Source organism: Salmo salar, chromosome 03 (genome assembly GCF_965601325.2).
Source record: "Salmo salar chromosome 03, fSalSal1, whole genome shotgun sequence".
In the NCBI taxonomy this organism is placed as follows: domain Eukaryota; kingdom Metazoa; phylum Chordata; class Actinopteri; order Salmoniformes; family Salmonidae; genus Salmo; species Salmo salar.
Genome location: NC_138293.1, coordinates 84,227,023 through 84,243,742, shown reverse-complemented (window position 1 = coordinate 84,243,742; position 16,720 = coordinate 84,227,023). Strand labels below are relative to the sequence as shown.

The 16,720-nt window shown below is 45.3% G+C and overlaps 1 protein-coding gene across 2 annotated transcripts in view; it reads left to right on the top strand.

Annotated features, from left to right (window-relative positions):
* Positions 1–10,893, top strand: part of LOC106601791 (Na(+)/H(+) exchange regulatory cofactor NHE-RF2) — a 65,847-nt gene extending 54,954 nt beyond the window's left edge. For both annotated transcript variants that reach the window (XM_045715604.2, XM_045715605.2), the window contains 3 exons: positions 5,838–5,991; positions 6,382–6,500; positions 7,579–10,893. In XM_045715604.2, coding sequence (XP_045571560.1) covers positions 5,838–5,991; positions 6,382–6,500; positions 7,579–7,746 — 441 coding nt within the window. In that variant the 3' untranslated portion in view covers positions 7,747–10,893. The remainder of the gene's footprint in view (positions 1–5,837; positions 5,992–6,381; positions 6,501–7,578) is intronic.
* The last annotated feature ends 5,827 nt before the right edge of the window (positions 10,894–16,720 follow it).

Sequence of the window (16,720 nt, the reverse complement as noted above, 5' to 3'; positions counted from 1 at the left end):
ATGTGGACACCTCTTCAAATTAGTGGATTTGGCTATTTTAGCCACACCCGTTGCTGACAGGTGTATAAAATCGAGCACACAGCCATGCAATCTCCCTAGACAAACATTGGCAGTAGAATGGCCTTATCAGAGAGCCCAGTGACCTTCAACGTGGCAGCATCATAGGATGCCACCTTTCCAACAAGTCAGTTCGTCAAATTTCTGCCCTGCTAGAGCTGTCCCAGTCAACTGTAAGTGCTGTTATTGTGAAGTGGAAACGTTTAGGAGCAACAACAGCTCAGCCACGAAGTGGTATGTCACATAAGCTCACAGAACGGCACTGAGTGCTGAAGTGTGTGGTGCGTAAAAATGCGTAAAAATAATTTATCATCGGTTGCAACACTCACTACCGAGTTCCAAACTGCCTCTGGAAGCAACATCAGCACAAGAACTGTTCGTCGGGAGCTTCATAAAAATAGGTTTCCATGGCCGAGCAGCCGCACACAAGCCTAAGATCACCATGCGCAATGCTAAGCGTCAGCTGGAATGGTGTAAAGCTCGCCACCATTGGACTCTGGAGCAGTGGAAACGCGTTCTCTGGAGTGATGAATCACGCTTCACCGTCTGGCAGTCTGATGGACGAATCTGGGTATGGCAGATGACAGCAATACACTACCTGCCCCAATGCATAGTGCCAACTGTAAAGTTTGGTGGAGGGGGAATAATGGTCTGGAGCTGTTTTTCATGGTTCGGGCTACAGGCCCCTTATTCTAGACGATTCTGTGCTTCCAACTTTGTGGCAACAGTTTGGGGAAGGCCCTTTCCTGTTTCAGCATGGCAATGCCCCAGTGCACAAAGCGAGGTCCATACAGAAATGGTTTGTCAAGATCAGTGTGGAAGAACTTGACTGGCCTCTACAGAACCCTGACCTCAACCCCATCGAACACCTTTGGGATGAATTGGAGTGCCGACTGCGAGCCAGGCCTAATTGCCCAACATCAGTGTGCAACCTCACTAATGCTTTTGTGGCTGAATGGAAGCAAGTCCCCATAGCAATGTTCCAACATCTAGTGGAAAGCCTTCCCAGAAGAGTGGAGGCTGTTATAGCAGCAAAGGGGGGACCAACTCCATATTAATGCCCATGATTTTGGAATGAGATATTCAATGAGCAGGTGTCCACATACTTTTGGTCATGAAGTGTACTTTACATCACTGCCTATAATAATTTAGGTTAGGATCAGGAGTAGGCTGATCTGGTCCTAGATCTGGGGTTAAGGACTACTTTTACCTTATGCACTTAGAGCAGTTTCCCCTATACAGTCAGTGTCAGTAAACTGTAGTCAGTGAAGCCCTGTCAATCAGTCATTGGTTTTAATGCTGTGTCTCTTCGTTCTAGCTGGATTAGTGCTAAGTGGCTAGGTCACTGTACCTGCTGAAACTGCAGGCAGAGCCCCGGGGTTTTGGCCAAGGTAACCCCAGGCAGGTGTGTGGGCTCAGCGGTTGACTAGAGGATGATTATGTGTGTGTTATTCTCTGTGGCTAATGGAGGATGTCCTGACCAAACAACTGTCTGGCACGGTGCACTGCTTGGTCCATCTGTCAGCAGCTCGTTAGCAAGGTGAAAACCCATTCTCACTCACTCACTCACACACACACACACACACACACACACACACACACACACACACACACACACACACACACACACACACACACACACACACACCATTGGAAACATTCCAGGGTGTACAACCTAAGCAAACACTGACGATTATGATAGTACCTTGAAAACGACTGCTCTGTAAAGCATTCGAACAGCACTGTATTCCAATGAAAAACAGGTTTGGCCCACTAGCACTACACTGACTGTTGTATTGTGTGGGAGTCGCCTAATGAACAAGGGCCCTATTAATTAGCTTGAGTGGGCTGGATTGTTTTGCTGGATTGTGAAGGATTGCTGCTGCTATGAAACATGACACAACACCTGCTCCCCTAGCCCAACACAAAGGGGGCTTGTTCCTCCTCATGCACTAGGGCTGGTAGGATGAGACGATTCTCTACCAATTAGTGTGTGATGACTCCACTGAGCCTTATGTTCTGACACCTACTCTAATGGAGAGAGAGAGACAAAGAGAGGGAGAGACAGAGAGACAAAGAGAGGGAGAGACAGAGAGACAAAGAGAGGGAGAGACAGAGAGAGGGAGAGACAGAGAGACAAAGAGAGGGAGAGACAGAGAGACAAAGAGAGGGAGAGACAAAGAGAGGGAGAGACAGAGAGACAAAGAGAGGGAGAGACAGAGAGACAAAGAGAGGGAGAGACAGAGAGACAAAGAGAGGGAGAGAGGGAGAGACAGAGAGAGGGAGAGACAGAGACGAGGGGGAGAGACAGAGACAGAGAGAGGGAGAGACAGAGACAAAGAGAGGGAGAGACAGAGAGAGGGAGAGACAGAGAGACAAAGAGAGGGAGAGACAGAGAGAGGGAGAGACAGAGAGAGGGAGAGACAGAGAGAGGGAGAGACAGACAGAGGGAGAGACGGAGAGGGACAGAGAGACAGAGAGGAGGCGAGAGACAGAGAGAGGGAGAGACAGAGAGAGGGAGAGACAGAGAGACAGAGAGACAGAGAGGGAGACAGAGAGCGAGAGAGAGAAAGAATAGATAGAGATGGGTTTCTGATAGTGAAGGGGTCATCACCTTAATGGTTATCACTGCTTAACTCTCACTCTCTCGCTTTCTTTCATGCTCTTTTTTTCTCTTTTTCTCTCTTTCACACACACACACACAACACACACTCAACTTCTCTTGGTTTTACACATTTTTTCCTCCCTTTCTCTCTCTCTCTTTCCCTCCTTCTCCTAGTCTCTCCCTAGCCTTAACAGGCACCACTGGACTTATACATTTCCTATGTAACAGTTAGTTATGAGAGAGTAGGCGGGTATCTAGCCGTGTTGTTGCAGTGTATTAGACCAGTCTGGTATCTAGCTGTGCTGTTACAGTGTATTAGACCATTCTGGTATCTAGCCGTGTTGTTACAGTGTATTAGACCAGTCTGGTATCTAGCTGTGCTGTTACAGTGTATTAGACCATTCTGGTATCTAGCCATGCTGTTACAGTGTATTAGACCAGTCTGGTATCTAGCCGTGTTGTTACAGTGTATTAGACCAGTCTGGTATCTAGCCGTGCTGTTACAGTGTATTAGACCAGTCTGGTATCTAGCCGTGCTGTTACAGTGTATTAGACCAGTCTGGTATCTAGCTGTGCTGTTACAGTGTATTAGACCATTCTGGTATCTAGCCATGCTGTTACAGTGTATTAGACCAGTCTGGTATCTAGCCGTGTTGTTACAGTGTATTAGACCAGTCTGGTATCTAGCCGTGCTGTTACAGTGTATTAGACCAGTCTGGTATCTAGCCGTGCTGTTACAGTGTATTAGACCAGTCTGGTATCTAGCCGTGCTGTTACAGTGTATTAGACCAGTCTGGTATCTAGCCGTGCTGTTACAGTGTATTAGACCAGTCTGGTATCTAGCCGTGCTGTTACAGTGTATTAGACCAGTCTGGTATCTAGCCGTGTTGTTACAGTGTATTAGACCAGTCTGGTATCTAGCCGTGCTGTTACAGTGTATTAGACCAGTCTGGTATCTAGCCGTGTTGTTACAGTGTATTAGACCAGTCTGGTATCTAGCCGTGTTGTTACAGTGTATTAGACCAGTCTGGTATCTAGCCGTGCTGTTACAGTGTATTAGACCATTCTGGTATCTAGCCGTGCTGTTACAGTGTATTAGACCATTCTGGTATCTAGCCGTGCTGTTACAGTGTATTAGACCAGTCTGGTATCTAGCCGTGTTGTTACAGTGTATTAGACCAGTCTGGTATCTAGCCGTGCTGTTACAGTGTATTAGACCAGTCTGGTATCTAGCCGTGCTGTTACAGTGTATTAGACCAGTCTGGTATCTAGCCGTGCTGTTACAGTGTATTAGACCAGTCTGGTATCTAGCCGTGTTGTTACAGTGTATTAGACCAGTCTGGTATCTAGCCGTGTTGTTACAGTGTATTAGACCAGTCTGGTATCTAGCCGTGCTGTTACAGTGTATTAGACCAGTCTGGTATCTAGCCGTGCTGTTACAGTGTATTAGACCAGTCTGGTATCTAGCCGTGCTGTTACAGTGTATTAGACCAGTCTGGTATCTAGCCGTGCTGTTACAGTGTATTAGACCAGTCTGGTATCTAGCCGTGCTGTTACAGTGTATTAGACCAGTCTGGTATCTAGCCGTGCTGTTACAGTGTATTAGACCAGTCTGGTATCTAGCCGTGCTGTTACAGTGTATTAGACCAGTCTGGTATCTAGCCGTGCTGTTACAGTGTATTAGACCAGTCTGGTATCTAGCCGTGCTGTTACAGTGTATTAGACCAGTCTGGTATCTAGCCGTGCTGTTACAGTGTATTAGACCAGTCTGGTATCTAGCCGTGCTGTTACAGTGTATTAGACCAGTCTGGTATCTAGCCGTGCTGTTACAGTGTATTAGACCAGTCTGGTATCTAGCCGTGCTGTTACAGTGTATTAGACCAGTCTGGTATCTAGCCGTGCTGTTACAGTGTATTAGACCAGTCTGGTATCTAGCCGTGTTGTTACAGTGTATTAGACCAGTCTGTTCACAACCACCTCCTACTGCCCTCACTTCATAAGCAGCAGCGTTAGTGAATTTTAAAACAAAATCCCCCTCAGGACACTGATACCTGAAACCCACACTATTGGTTCAGCAGAAGCTAGGCATCAATATTTGATGGTGTACCAACGTTAAGGGAGGCAGCACCGTGCAAAGCTACAGTACTAGCTGAATAGAGTTAATGGAATATACAGGAGTCTGTGGAAAGTCACAGGGAGAAACTCTCCGACGGAAACTTACTGATGTGTTAGTGACTGGGGTGTAGGTGTGAGGTCTTCTCACTTTTCATACACTCTCGCTCCCCTCTCTTTCTCTCCTCACACACTCCCCCCTCACTCTTTTCCAGCTGAATTCACAAGTTGCCGAACCAATAAAAGAGGGATTACTATGACCAAAGAGAGAGAAAAAAAGTGTTTGAAAAGGAAACAAATAAACGATGTTCTACTGTTAGAGCCCATTAGCTTACATGCTCGTTCCATCCTTGTTGTAATGGGATATGGAATGTAAAGGTATTGTGTTCTGCTTGTACGTCATTGAGGAAGGAATGCAGAATATTCTCTCTCTCTCTATGCACCATCTTGCAACATTTTGTGTCTGATTCCTCACAGGTTTTGTCCTCACTCTTCATTGAGTCCAGTGGGAAATGATTGTTTTGGTGCATAGCACCCTCTACTGTTTGGATCAAGTAATGGTTCGCATATTCAGTTGATCCTTGTCTGAATAAATAAGTATTTTAGTTTAGGCTATACCATGGTTTTGGACAGTTGTGAATGTGTTCTCTAAAACGCTGAATCAGGTAAAGAGAATGTTGTTGGATTGAGACTGGTGAACTGCTGCACTGGTCCAATGTGGACGTATCAGAAATCAACTGTAAGTCAACCAGTGTAAAGTCTGCACACCAGTAATGACAGACGAGCGACCAACCAACATCACTAGTGTGCTTTTTTAGAACTTGTTTTGGATACTTAGTTGTTCCTGTCTGAACCAGCAGCAGGATCTAGAGTTTTCACTGTTTCTTTCCTACTGTATACATATTCACAACCAGACAGCCTTGAACATCTTTCAGACATTGAAACATTGAGACAGCGACGAGGCCAGATCACAGAATCCCAGACAACAGTATAGATGGAGACATCTAACATCACTCACCCATAACACCCTTTCTTCCCCTCTGTCTCCCTTCTCTCCTTTCAGGTGAATGGAGTGAACGTAGAGGGCATGCGCCATGCGGAGGTTGTGGCCTTCATAAAGACAGGAGGAGATGAGACCAGGCTGCTGGTGGTGGACCCTGACACAGACCATCACTTTAAGAAGATGGGCGTCACCCCGTTGGCCAGCCACGTCAAAGGTAGGCCTACACCCTTGTTTATCTGTAAAACAGAATATTTATTTAAAGTGTACTCTTATAAACCACGCCAAAGGCACAGTACAGCTCAGGACAAGTCTCTAGTCTAATTGGACATCTACATTGTACAGTTGCATATTGAGGAGGCGGGAATGGTGTTGATGATCCTAATCTACAGTGAAATGTTACGGTGTAGTTCATCAAAACCAGCATCAGATTACTGACCTCCAAATCTGAGCCTGTAATTCTGGGTGTTGGGTGAAGGTGCCCGTAGGGTGGATCAGTTTTGCATTTCCCCCACTAATGGTTAAGGTTAGGATTGGGGGGAGGAAAGGGTAGAGAAGCTGATCCTAGATCTGTACATAGAGAGTAATTCTGACCCTTCTTTCCCAGACTATGACGGTCCGTCCATATCCAACGGCTCCCCCAGTCCTCAGATCAACGGCAGCTTCACCAGCCGCTCCATCCAGTCACACCACTCTGACCTGAGCAGTCCAGACAACAGCCTGCAGGTGAGACGTGTGTGTGTGTGTGTGTGTGTGTGTGTGTGTGTGTGTGTGTGTGTGTGTGTGTGTGTGTGTGTGTGTGTGTGTGTGTGTGTGTGTGTGTGTGTGTGTGTGTGTGTGTGTGTGTGTGTGCGTGCACGCGTGCACGCGTGCACGTGTGCGAACAAACATGCAAGAAAGCGTGCAAGGTGTGTGTATATGTGTGTCTGCATGCGTGTGTGGACTATATTGGAGTGTACAGTATATAACCTCTTGTTATTTCATATAACACATACAGTGTATCACATTAACACAGATATTATCAGAATTACACATCAGGGTTCTATTTCAAATCATTAAATTCAGGAAGTAAACTGAGGTCTACCAATTTTACCATTCCCACATTTGACCAATTCCAAATCATTGAGCAAATTAGAAGATTTGGAATTCCCTGAATTGACTGAATTGAAATTGAATTGGCTTCCAGTTGAAGCTCGCATCCGCTACAAGACCATGGTGCTTGCCTACGGAGCTGTGAGGGGAACGGCACCTCCGTACCTTCAGGCTCTGATCCGTCCCTACACCCAAACAAGGGCACTGCGTTCATCCACCTCTGGCCTGCTGGCCTCCCTACCTCTGAGGAAGCACAGTTCCCGCTCAGCCCAGTCAAAACTGTTCGCTGCTCTGGCACCCCAATGGTGGAACAAGCTCCCTCACGACGCCAGGACAGTGGAGTCAATCACCACCTTCCGGAGACACCTGAAACCCCACCTCTTTAAGGAATACCTAGGATAGGATTAAGTAATCCTTCTACCACCCCCCCCTACCCTCCCCCCAAAAAAGATCTAGATGCACTATTGTAAAGTGGTTGTTCCACTGGATATCATAAGGTGAATCCACCAATTTGTAAGTCGCTCTGGATAAGAGCGTCTGCTAAATGACTTAAATGTAAAATGAATTGACCTCAACCCTGCCATGCGTGTGAATGTCAACCCACACTATAACTACCAAGTAGTCTCTGATATTAATCTGTCTGTCTGTCTGTCTGTCTGTCTGTCTGTCTGTCTGTCTGTCTGTCTGTCTGTCTGTCTGTCTGTCTGTCTAGCTGGGAGAGGACGAGGCGGGCCGTCTGATGGACCCGTTTGCTGAGATCGGCCTGCTCCTGAGTCCCACAGCAGCTGAGGCCAAAGAGAAGGCCCATGCCAAGAGGGCCAAGAAGAGAGCCCCTCAGATGGACTGGGACAAAAAACACCAGCTCTTCAGCAACTTCTGAACTTTTCTTCCACCCAATGAGAGAAGCAGAAAGACTGTCGAATTTGACATTTCTGAAAGTTACCTTCAACATCCCTACCCGTTACCGCACCACCACTACCAACCAATCCAACAGAAGAGAATACGCAGATAGAATGTTGTTCTCTGAACGTTGGCAATCCAACACACACTCCCTCCTGCTTCCAAAATGGACGGGATGGAATGATGGACATCTCATCCTTTACCCCTCCTTCAACCCTCCCTTCTTCCACCCTTCTCTATACCCCCATCCCACCCCAGAGAGAGCTTGTCTGCTGGAATGGACTGGAATAAGAGACTCAAGATTACCAGCTTCTTCTGAATCCTCCCATCATCATCGCTCTTTCCCTAAACCATCCAATGTCCCTCCTCTTCTACCACTAACTCCCACCTTCTCTGAGGCCCGCTCTGGAGAGAGGAGGCACTTATTTTTATATTTAGAAAGTGGAAAACCACCATAATAGGTGTTAGCCAGCCCAGCTATATGGAGTATGGGGAATATGGACTATGTGAGATGTTTGTGAACACTGTGACCTGATCTTAAACATTGGGGTTTGTTTTGACCCTGTAAGAGAAGGAACGTATGCCCAAAGATGGATGAAACTCTTCCTCCCATGATCCTCCTGTGATTTTATTGTGTGATCGATGCGCCTCAGACTTCAACGATTCGCTCACCAGGAAAACCACAAACTATAGGCTGAATGGCATTGCTTCTGTATCATCTCTGTTTGTATTTGTATCAAAGCATCTGTTTTCTCATAATGTCATAACATTTCCACTTTGCTCCCTATGTTGGATATGAACTGGTATTCATAGATAGTGTTAACAATGCATAGACAATCAAAAGCCTTACCCCATCCATACCTCCCTCTCAATATGATAGCATTTAAGATACATTGACTAAATGCATGCATACATGCACACACACAAGCCCCCTATGATTCTCTAGCCTATAGGCCTGCTTCACTCATTCTAAGGCAGTTTAAGTTTATTTATGTCTAGTACACCAGGGGGTGCTAATAAGACACACAGCAACATGAAGCCACTACAGTACACTGCTCAGAGATGTATGAGGATTGGGACATGAAAGTACCATAGAAGGAGAAGATAGCCTGGGGATGATATGACCACTTTAAAGATGTATGAGATCTATGTAACACCTTGTAACATTTACGTAAAGCCTGCAGGTATAATGTGTTATTACTAGTTATGAGTATCTATCATGCTTTATTACCTGTTAGGAGCAAATATAATGCTTTATTACTTGCTATGAGCATGTATAATGCTTTATTACTTGTTATGAGCAAATATAATGCTATATTACTTGCTATGAGCATCTATAATGTTTTATTACTTACTACAGTATGAGCATCTATAATGTTTTATTACTTACTACAGTATGAGCATCTATAATGTTTTATTACTTACTACAGTATGAGCATCGATAATGCTGTATTACTTGTTATGAGCAAATATAACGCTTTATTACTTGTTATGAACATCTCCATCTATGAGCCGAACACCTTTATATGCAAAAGTATAGATACAAATAATGTATGAAATACCAAGATGGATATTGTACGGGATTGAAAGTGAGCCCGGCGTATCAAAGAACGCTTACATCACTCAGTGTTGATGTGATGTTGTGGTAATGTTATGCTCATGTTGTGGTAAAGTGATGACAGACTGACATAGTGCTTGTATCAGCTACTCCAGACTGGCCTGTCTTTCCGTTTCACTTCAGAAGGGAAGGACACAGTTATTTTTGTACAACATGCCTGAATGCTGTGGATTGTGGATCGGCTGTGGTATCAGGGGCTTTGGTATGTGAGTATAGCCTGGTCAAGGATCTATTTGTGCGGTATTGCCAACTCCTATGGTCATTATCAAGAGGCGTCACACAACAATAGCCATAGGAGATGGTAAGACAGCACAAACCGATCTCGGACCAGGCTACTCTGAGCTATGGGGCTAGGGGCTCTGATCAGTGGGCCTGCCCAGTGGGGTCTGTGGTGGTGGGGCAGTGGGGTGTGTGGGAGAGGCCTATCCTGGAGGTCAGACTCAGAGATGCTCTAATGAATGAGACCAGGGGAGCCACAGGACTTACAGGAGATTAGTCCTAGCATAGGATAGCATGGGGACAGCTGTCCTGCACACAGACACACACCAGACCAAACCACTGGCACGCCTCATAGGGGGGTGAAGATCAAGTTTATCTTACTGCGTGTGTGTCATCCACTGTTACGGATAGTAATCTCAGGTCCCCCCGGTCGTTCATATTGTGGTAGGATCTACACAAAGAGAACACTCCCCAGACCAAACCACTGCTACATCTCATACGGGGGTGAAGGGAGATAGAAGGGAAAGTTTGTCTCTGTGTCATCCATTGTTACTATTCACCCAGGGTCCGTATAGTGCCGATCTAGGATCAGTTTTGCCTTTTAGATCATAATTAATAAGATTATATGGACAGGAGCGACCTGATACTAGTTCAGCACTCCTACTCTGAGACGCTTTCTGAATACGGGCCCAGGTCCCCCCTGGAGGTTCATATTGTGGTAGGATCTGAAATGCGGGTTCCTGGTTGGGCTAGGTCTGAGGTACAGGCCAGGGTCAGCTGTGCTATGCGGCGCCGACTCCACACTTAGGACGGAGAGAAATGTTTGATCTGTTTTCATATATTGCACAATTAATTTTTTGTTAATACGCATATTGTCATTACTATTACTCATAATAGTACAGAAAAAAAAATGTTTTTATTTCTCTGGTTTCCATTTGTGATCTAGCACCAATGTGTTTGCATAAGGGTTTTTACTATTGGTCCATATGATAAGCTGACCGTTAAACCCTGAGCAGAATGGTATATGACCCATGTATATTTACATTTTAGTCATTTGGCAGACGCTCTTATCGAAAGCGACTTAAGGAGCAATTAGGGGTTAAGTGCCTTGCTCAAAAGTTTGTTGACAGATTTTTCACCTAGTCGGTTTGGAGATTCAAACCAGCGACCTATCGGTTACTGGCCCAATGCTCTTAACCACTAGGCTACCTGCCTCCCTACAGTATATATATGGCAGGTTGTATTTTTTCAATAAAGTGTGACAATCTCCTTCTGGACTATATGACATCAGCTCAGTGTCATCCCTTCTTCTTCTGTAAGTCTGTTGTCTTGTCTCTGATACTAGTGGGGGGGGGGGGGGGGGTCATCTGTTCAATGAGCTAATCTTCCCACAGCTGTGATCCAGGAGTTCTCAGAGTAACTCCTCCTCTTCTCTCTCCGTTTGTCTCTCTCAATCTTCCCCCTTCTATCTATCTCCCTCCCTATTGTCCCGGTCCTCCTTCATGTTCTTTCTCTCGCTCTCTCTGTCCCCCTCGATCCCTAAGGATTATGTGAGTGTTGGCATACAGTTTCACTCTGTTTCCAGAATTCTCTTGTGCCTCCAGCTGCCGTGATTACTCAGACCCGTTAGAGGTCACGCAGAGGTCCAGAGTGTGTGTTTTGGAGGAGTTTGTGTGTGTGTGTGTGTGTGTCTGTCTGTCTGTCTGTCTGTCTGTCTGTCTGTCTGTCTGTCTGTCTGTCTGTCTGTCTGTCTGTCTGTCTGTCTGTCTGTCTGTCTCATTATAGATTGTGTGTCCTTTATTGTCTACTACGGTGCTTCAGCAGCCTGGCATTCAGAGCTTCACAGCCTGTTTGTACTAGACTCAGCAGCCTGGCATTCAGAGCTTCCCAGCCTGTTTGTACTAGACTCAGCAGTCTGGCATTCAGAGCTTCCCAGCCTGTTTGTACTAGACTCAGCAGTCTGGCATTCAGAGCTTCCCAGCCTGTTTGTACTAGACTCAGCAGTCTGGCATTCAGAGCTTCCCAGCCTGTTTGTACTAGACTCAGCAGTCTGGCATTCAGAGCTTCCCAGCCTGTTTGTACTAGACTCAGCAGTCTGGCATTCAGAGCTTCCCAGCCTGTTTGTACTAGACTCAGCAGTCAGGCATTCAGAGCTTCCCAGCCTGTTTGTACTAGACTCAGCAGAGACACTCTGACTGACTGGTGCCTAGTGTCTGTGTATCCTCCTACGCTTTCCCAGAAAGCCAGTCATGCATAGGTCAGAGGTCTGCGACTGGTCAAGTTAACGGTCAGACAGTGAGAACACAGTGATGACATGGTTACATGGGTCGTATTCATTAGGGCACACAGTAGCAGAATGTTTTGAAACTGAAAACAAACATTTCTAATTGAGCAAGTCTCTCCCTGTTCAGGCCATTTTCCTTGTATTTGTGACTTAGCAGACACGCTTATCCAGAGCGACTTACAGAAGCAATTAGAGTTAATTGCCTTGCTGAATGGCACATCAACAGATTTTTAACCTAGTCGTCTCTGGGATTCAAACAAGCAACCTTTTGGTTAATTGCCCAGCGCGCTTAACCGCTAGGCTACCTGCTGCCCCTCCACTTGGTTCCTAGTGAATACAGCCCTGTTGTGGGAGCACAGTGATGACATGTACACATACCTATTGTCATTGTTGAGGCTGTGTCTGAATTGGATGTGGAGGTGGTGAGGTCTTTCCAGAGTCAGGTCAACAAATAGACAAGACGTGGGCTGTGTCTAAGAGATTACTAAGATGTTATGTTGACTTTGTAAATCCTAACCTCAAGAAATAGGCAGCATGTTCAAAACATCCCTATATCAGCAGAACCATCGGAGTTACAGACATTGAAACCACCAGAAACCACTAAAAAGACATTCTCTGGCCACATACAGTTAGGCTTATCTACATTTACCTCAGCTGTTCACTAACAACTGTAAAAAAATAAAAAATAAACTGTACACTAACAACTGTAAAAAAAAAAAAGTACACTAACTGTAAAAAAACAACAGCTGTACAGTAACACTCAGAAAGACAACAATACACATTCAGTCAGCTAGGTGGAGCAACGGCAACACTGCAAACTAGGCTGTGTGTGTGTGTGTGTGTGTGTGTGTGTGTGTGTGTGTACACATGCATGCTTGCCTGTCTGCCAACATGTGTGTTTGCGTACGTACGTGTGTGTGTGTGTGTGGAGCCCGGTACATCCAGTACCATACCTGGTCTTTGTGGTAATGCGATGCCACACAAGGACACATTAAACCCCCCAGAGGCGCTGGTGGAGACCGACTACGTTCTAGATGTGAAGCCAGGCAACATCAAAGGATGGACAAGTTCAAAGCAGGCAGCAATTTATCAGAGCAGTAAAAACGGATAAAGGATCCACAGGTGATCATTTCTATTCAGTCTGTCTATACAGGCATGTTTAGCCTCTTCTATTCAGTCTGTCCCTGTCTATGCAGGCATGTTTAAACTCTCATTGTTGTTGGGTTTTGATGGGTGATTGCTCTCTCTTTCCCTATGTGTCTGTCTTTTTTCTTTCTCTCTCTGCCTCTCTCCCGTCTTGCTCACTCTTTGCCTCTCTCTCTCTCCCCCATTCCTCCATTCATCCCTCCCTTCCTCTCCTGCCCTGCCCAGGTTGGAGTAGGGCCCCAGTAGTGCCAGTAGGGCAGCTGTGCCCAAGAGGAGAAACCGGAGCCGAGCCACGGAAGCACACGGGTAGAGGAGGGGGAGAGTAAGGGGGGAAGAGGAGGCGGGAGTCTCCGTAGCCATGGTGACTGTGTGTTTTTGTTAGTGGCGCGTGAGTCAGCCGAGCGATGAGTCACAGTCAGGAGGAAACACACACGGAGGCACTACAGACACACAGACACACTCACATGCACTCCCACTCACTGTGGAGCCAAATAAGGACAACTACACTAACATGCACACAGAGAGAGTAGAAAGAGAGAGAGGAGAGGAGAGAAGGAGAAAGGAGCATGAATGAAGAGAAGGAGAGGGAATAAGTAAGTCTGACTATGAAAAAGAAAGAGAGAGAAGCACTGAACGATTAAAAATAGAGAGACATGCAGAGAGAAATACAAAAGAAGGGAGTAGAGAGAAGAGAGAGTGGAACCACAAGCAGACAAATGTGGATGGAAGGAGGGGAGGAGAGAGGGAGAGGTTGGAAGAGGGCACGGGCACATACCTCTTCCCAGGGGCACACTTTATGAGGGAGTCAGGGCGGAAATGAACACACCCTGTTAGTGCACACCTTGGCTTAGCTGACTAATCCTACAGTTACAGACTTAAGGCAGTGATTCCCAACTCCAGTCCTCCAGTACCCCCAACAGTACACATTTGTTTGTAGCCTCAGACAAGCACACCTGATCCATCTTGTCAACATATCATCAAGCCCTCAACGAGTTGAATCAGGTGAGTTTGTCCAAGGCTACAACAAAAATGTGTACTGTTGGGGATACTGGAGGACTAGAGTTGGGAAACGCTGCCTTTAGTGATTGTCCTATATGCCTACACATATACAGTTCCCTCCTGAATTATTGGCACCCTATGTAAATATGAACAAGAAAGGCTGTGAAGAAATGTCACTGTTGTTTGTCAGCTTGATCTCACACTCAAAATATAATATGCATCTAACCTTTAATTGAGTTGAAATTGTTTAAAGAAAAAAATCATCAAGAAAAAATAACTTTATTCAAAAACATGCGTGTCACAATTACTGCCACCCTAGAAATTCTTATGAACAAAATCTAATTGATGTATATTCCGATTAAGATTTGACTTTTTAAAGTTTATCTGATTCTATGGGAACTCTTAAGTGGTCATCAATGACTTCCTGTTTCACTGAGGAATAAATATGCGGTGACACATAGGCTAAACTCCCTTAGTCATCCTTCAACATGGGAAAGGCCAGAGAACACACAAATGAAATGATACAAAAGGTTGCTGACCTTCACAAATCAGACAATGCCTATAAAAAGATAGCTACACACCTGAAAATACCCATCTCCACTATTAGGGCAATAATGAAGAAATGTAAAACAACTGGAGCTGTGATGAACCTGCCTGGAAGAGGACACGTGTGTTTTGCCCCCACGCACAGTGAGAAGGATGGTTCATATTTGGAGAATTGCAGAAGTTGGATACATCTTGGGGTCACCAAGTCTCCAAAACTACAATTAGACGCCACCTCCATGCCACCAAGTTATTTGGAAGGGTTGTCAGAAAAAAGCTTCTGCTGTCACCAAACCACAAGCGTAAGCACCTGGAGTTTGTTAAATGTCATTGGAACTTTGATTGGAACCAGATTCTATGGTCTGATGAGACTAAAATAGTGCTTTTTGGCAACAAACACCAGAGGTGGGTTTGGTGTAAAAAGAGCCATGGTCATGCAGAAAATAACCTAATCCCCACTGTGAAGTATGGTGGTGGATCAGTGATGTTGTGGGGCTGTTTTACTTCCAAAGGCCCTGGAAACCTTGTTAGGATACCTGGCATCAAGTACCAGGAGATTTTAGGCCAAAACCTGTCTGCCTCTGCCAGGAGGCTAAAACTGTGTCGTCGCTGGATCTTCCAGCAGGACAACGATGAGGATGTGTTCTCCCACCTTGACTAAGATTATAGATGACTCAGAGCTGTTATCTTGGCAGAGGGTGTGTTCTCCCACCTCATCTAACGTTAGAGGAGACGACTCAGAGCTGTTATCTTGGCAGAGGGAGGGTGTGTTCTCCCATCTCGTCTAACATTATAGATGACTCAGAGCTGTTATCTTGGCAGAGGGAGGGTGTGTTCTCCCACCTCATCTAACATTGTAGGAGACGACTCAGAGCTGTTATCTTGGCAGAGGGAGGGTGTGTTCTCCCATCTCGTCTAACATTATAGGAGACGACTCAGAGCTGTTATCTTGGCAGAGGGAGGGTTCACAGTACTACATATACTAAATGCAGGGGTGGTAATCATTGTGACATTTACGTTTTCGAATAAAATAATGATTTTTTTTAAACTAAATTAAAGGTTTAATGCAAATTATATTTTGAGTTTAAGATCAACCTGATAAACAACAATTACATGTATTTTTTCACAGCCTTTTTTGTTCATATTTACCTATCCTAATCTATATAATAGAGTGGTATCTGCTTTTAGTCCTACACCTACACACCAAGAGATGAACACCATCATCTATATAAAAGACAGGTTTCTGCTTTTATCCTATAGACCCATCAAACTCAACTCTGGACCTCCAAGGCAGTTCCACTCCTTATTTTCATTGTTCCCCTCTAATCAGGGACTGATTTAGACCTGGGACACCAAGTGTGTGCAATTAATTATCAGGTAGAACAGAAAACCAGACGGCTCCAGACCTCATAGTTAAGAGTTGAACGCCCCTGCTGTATAGACAGTGCTTCATCATATAGACAGTCCTACGCCTACACACCTATACAGAGATGTACACCATAATCTATGTAATAGATCTTTTAAACGTTCTACTCTATGAAGGGCTGTGTGGTAAGAGTGGTAGAGTTAAAGAGAGGCATTAGACACTGTCAGTTTTATATCCTTCCTTCTTTTTGGATGTGTTTCTTTTCCCACGGCGTGTTGTTTGAGCAGAGGAGCCTGGAGCACACACACACACACACACACACACACACACACACATATACACACACACACACACACACACACACACACACACACACACACACACACACACACACACACACACACACACACACACACATAAACATCATCATCTCTTGTGTTTATTCTGAAGGGCTTGTGTAGGCTGAGGTTTATACATAGGGCCTATGGAGAGCAGAGCTGGCCTGGCGAGACAGAGTTTAATGTGTGTTTTGGCTGCTGTACCTCAGGAAGAGTGGCTCAGTACATACATCTCAGGGGGAAAGAGAGTGTTTCACACGTCTATGAGAGAGAGTGGAGATTGTGATGGAGGCCACACGGTACTACCATTTAATTCATTTCATTTATTATACACACACACGGTACATTAGACCCTAGGCTTGGGAAGTATACCGTATATACTGTATACAGGGGTATTCTGAAATACAAACAGTATGATTTTTAAAGGGGAGGCAGAGAGAG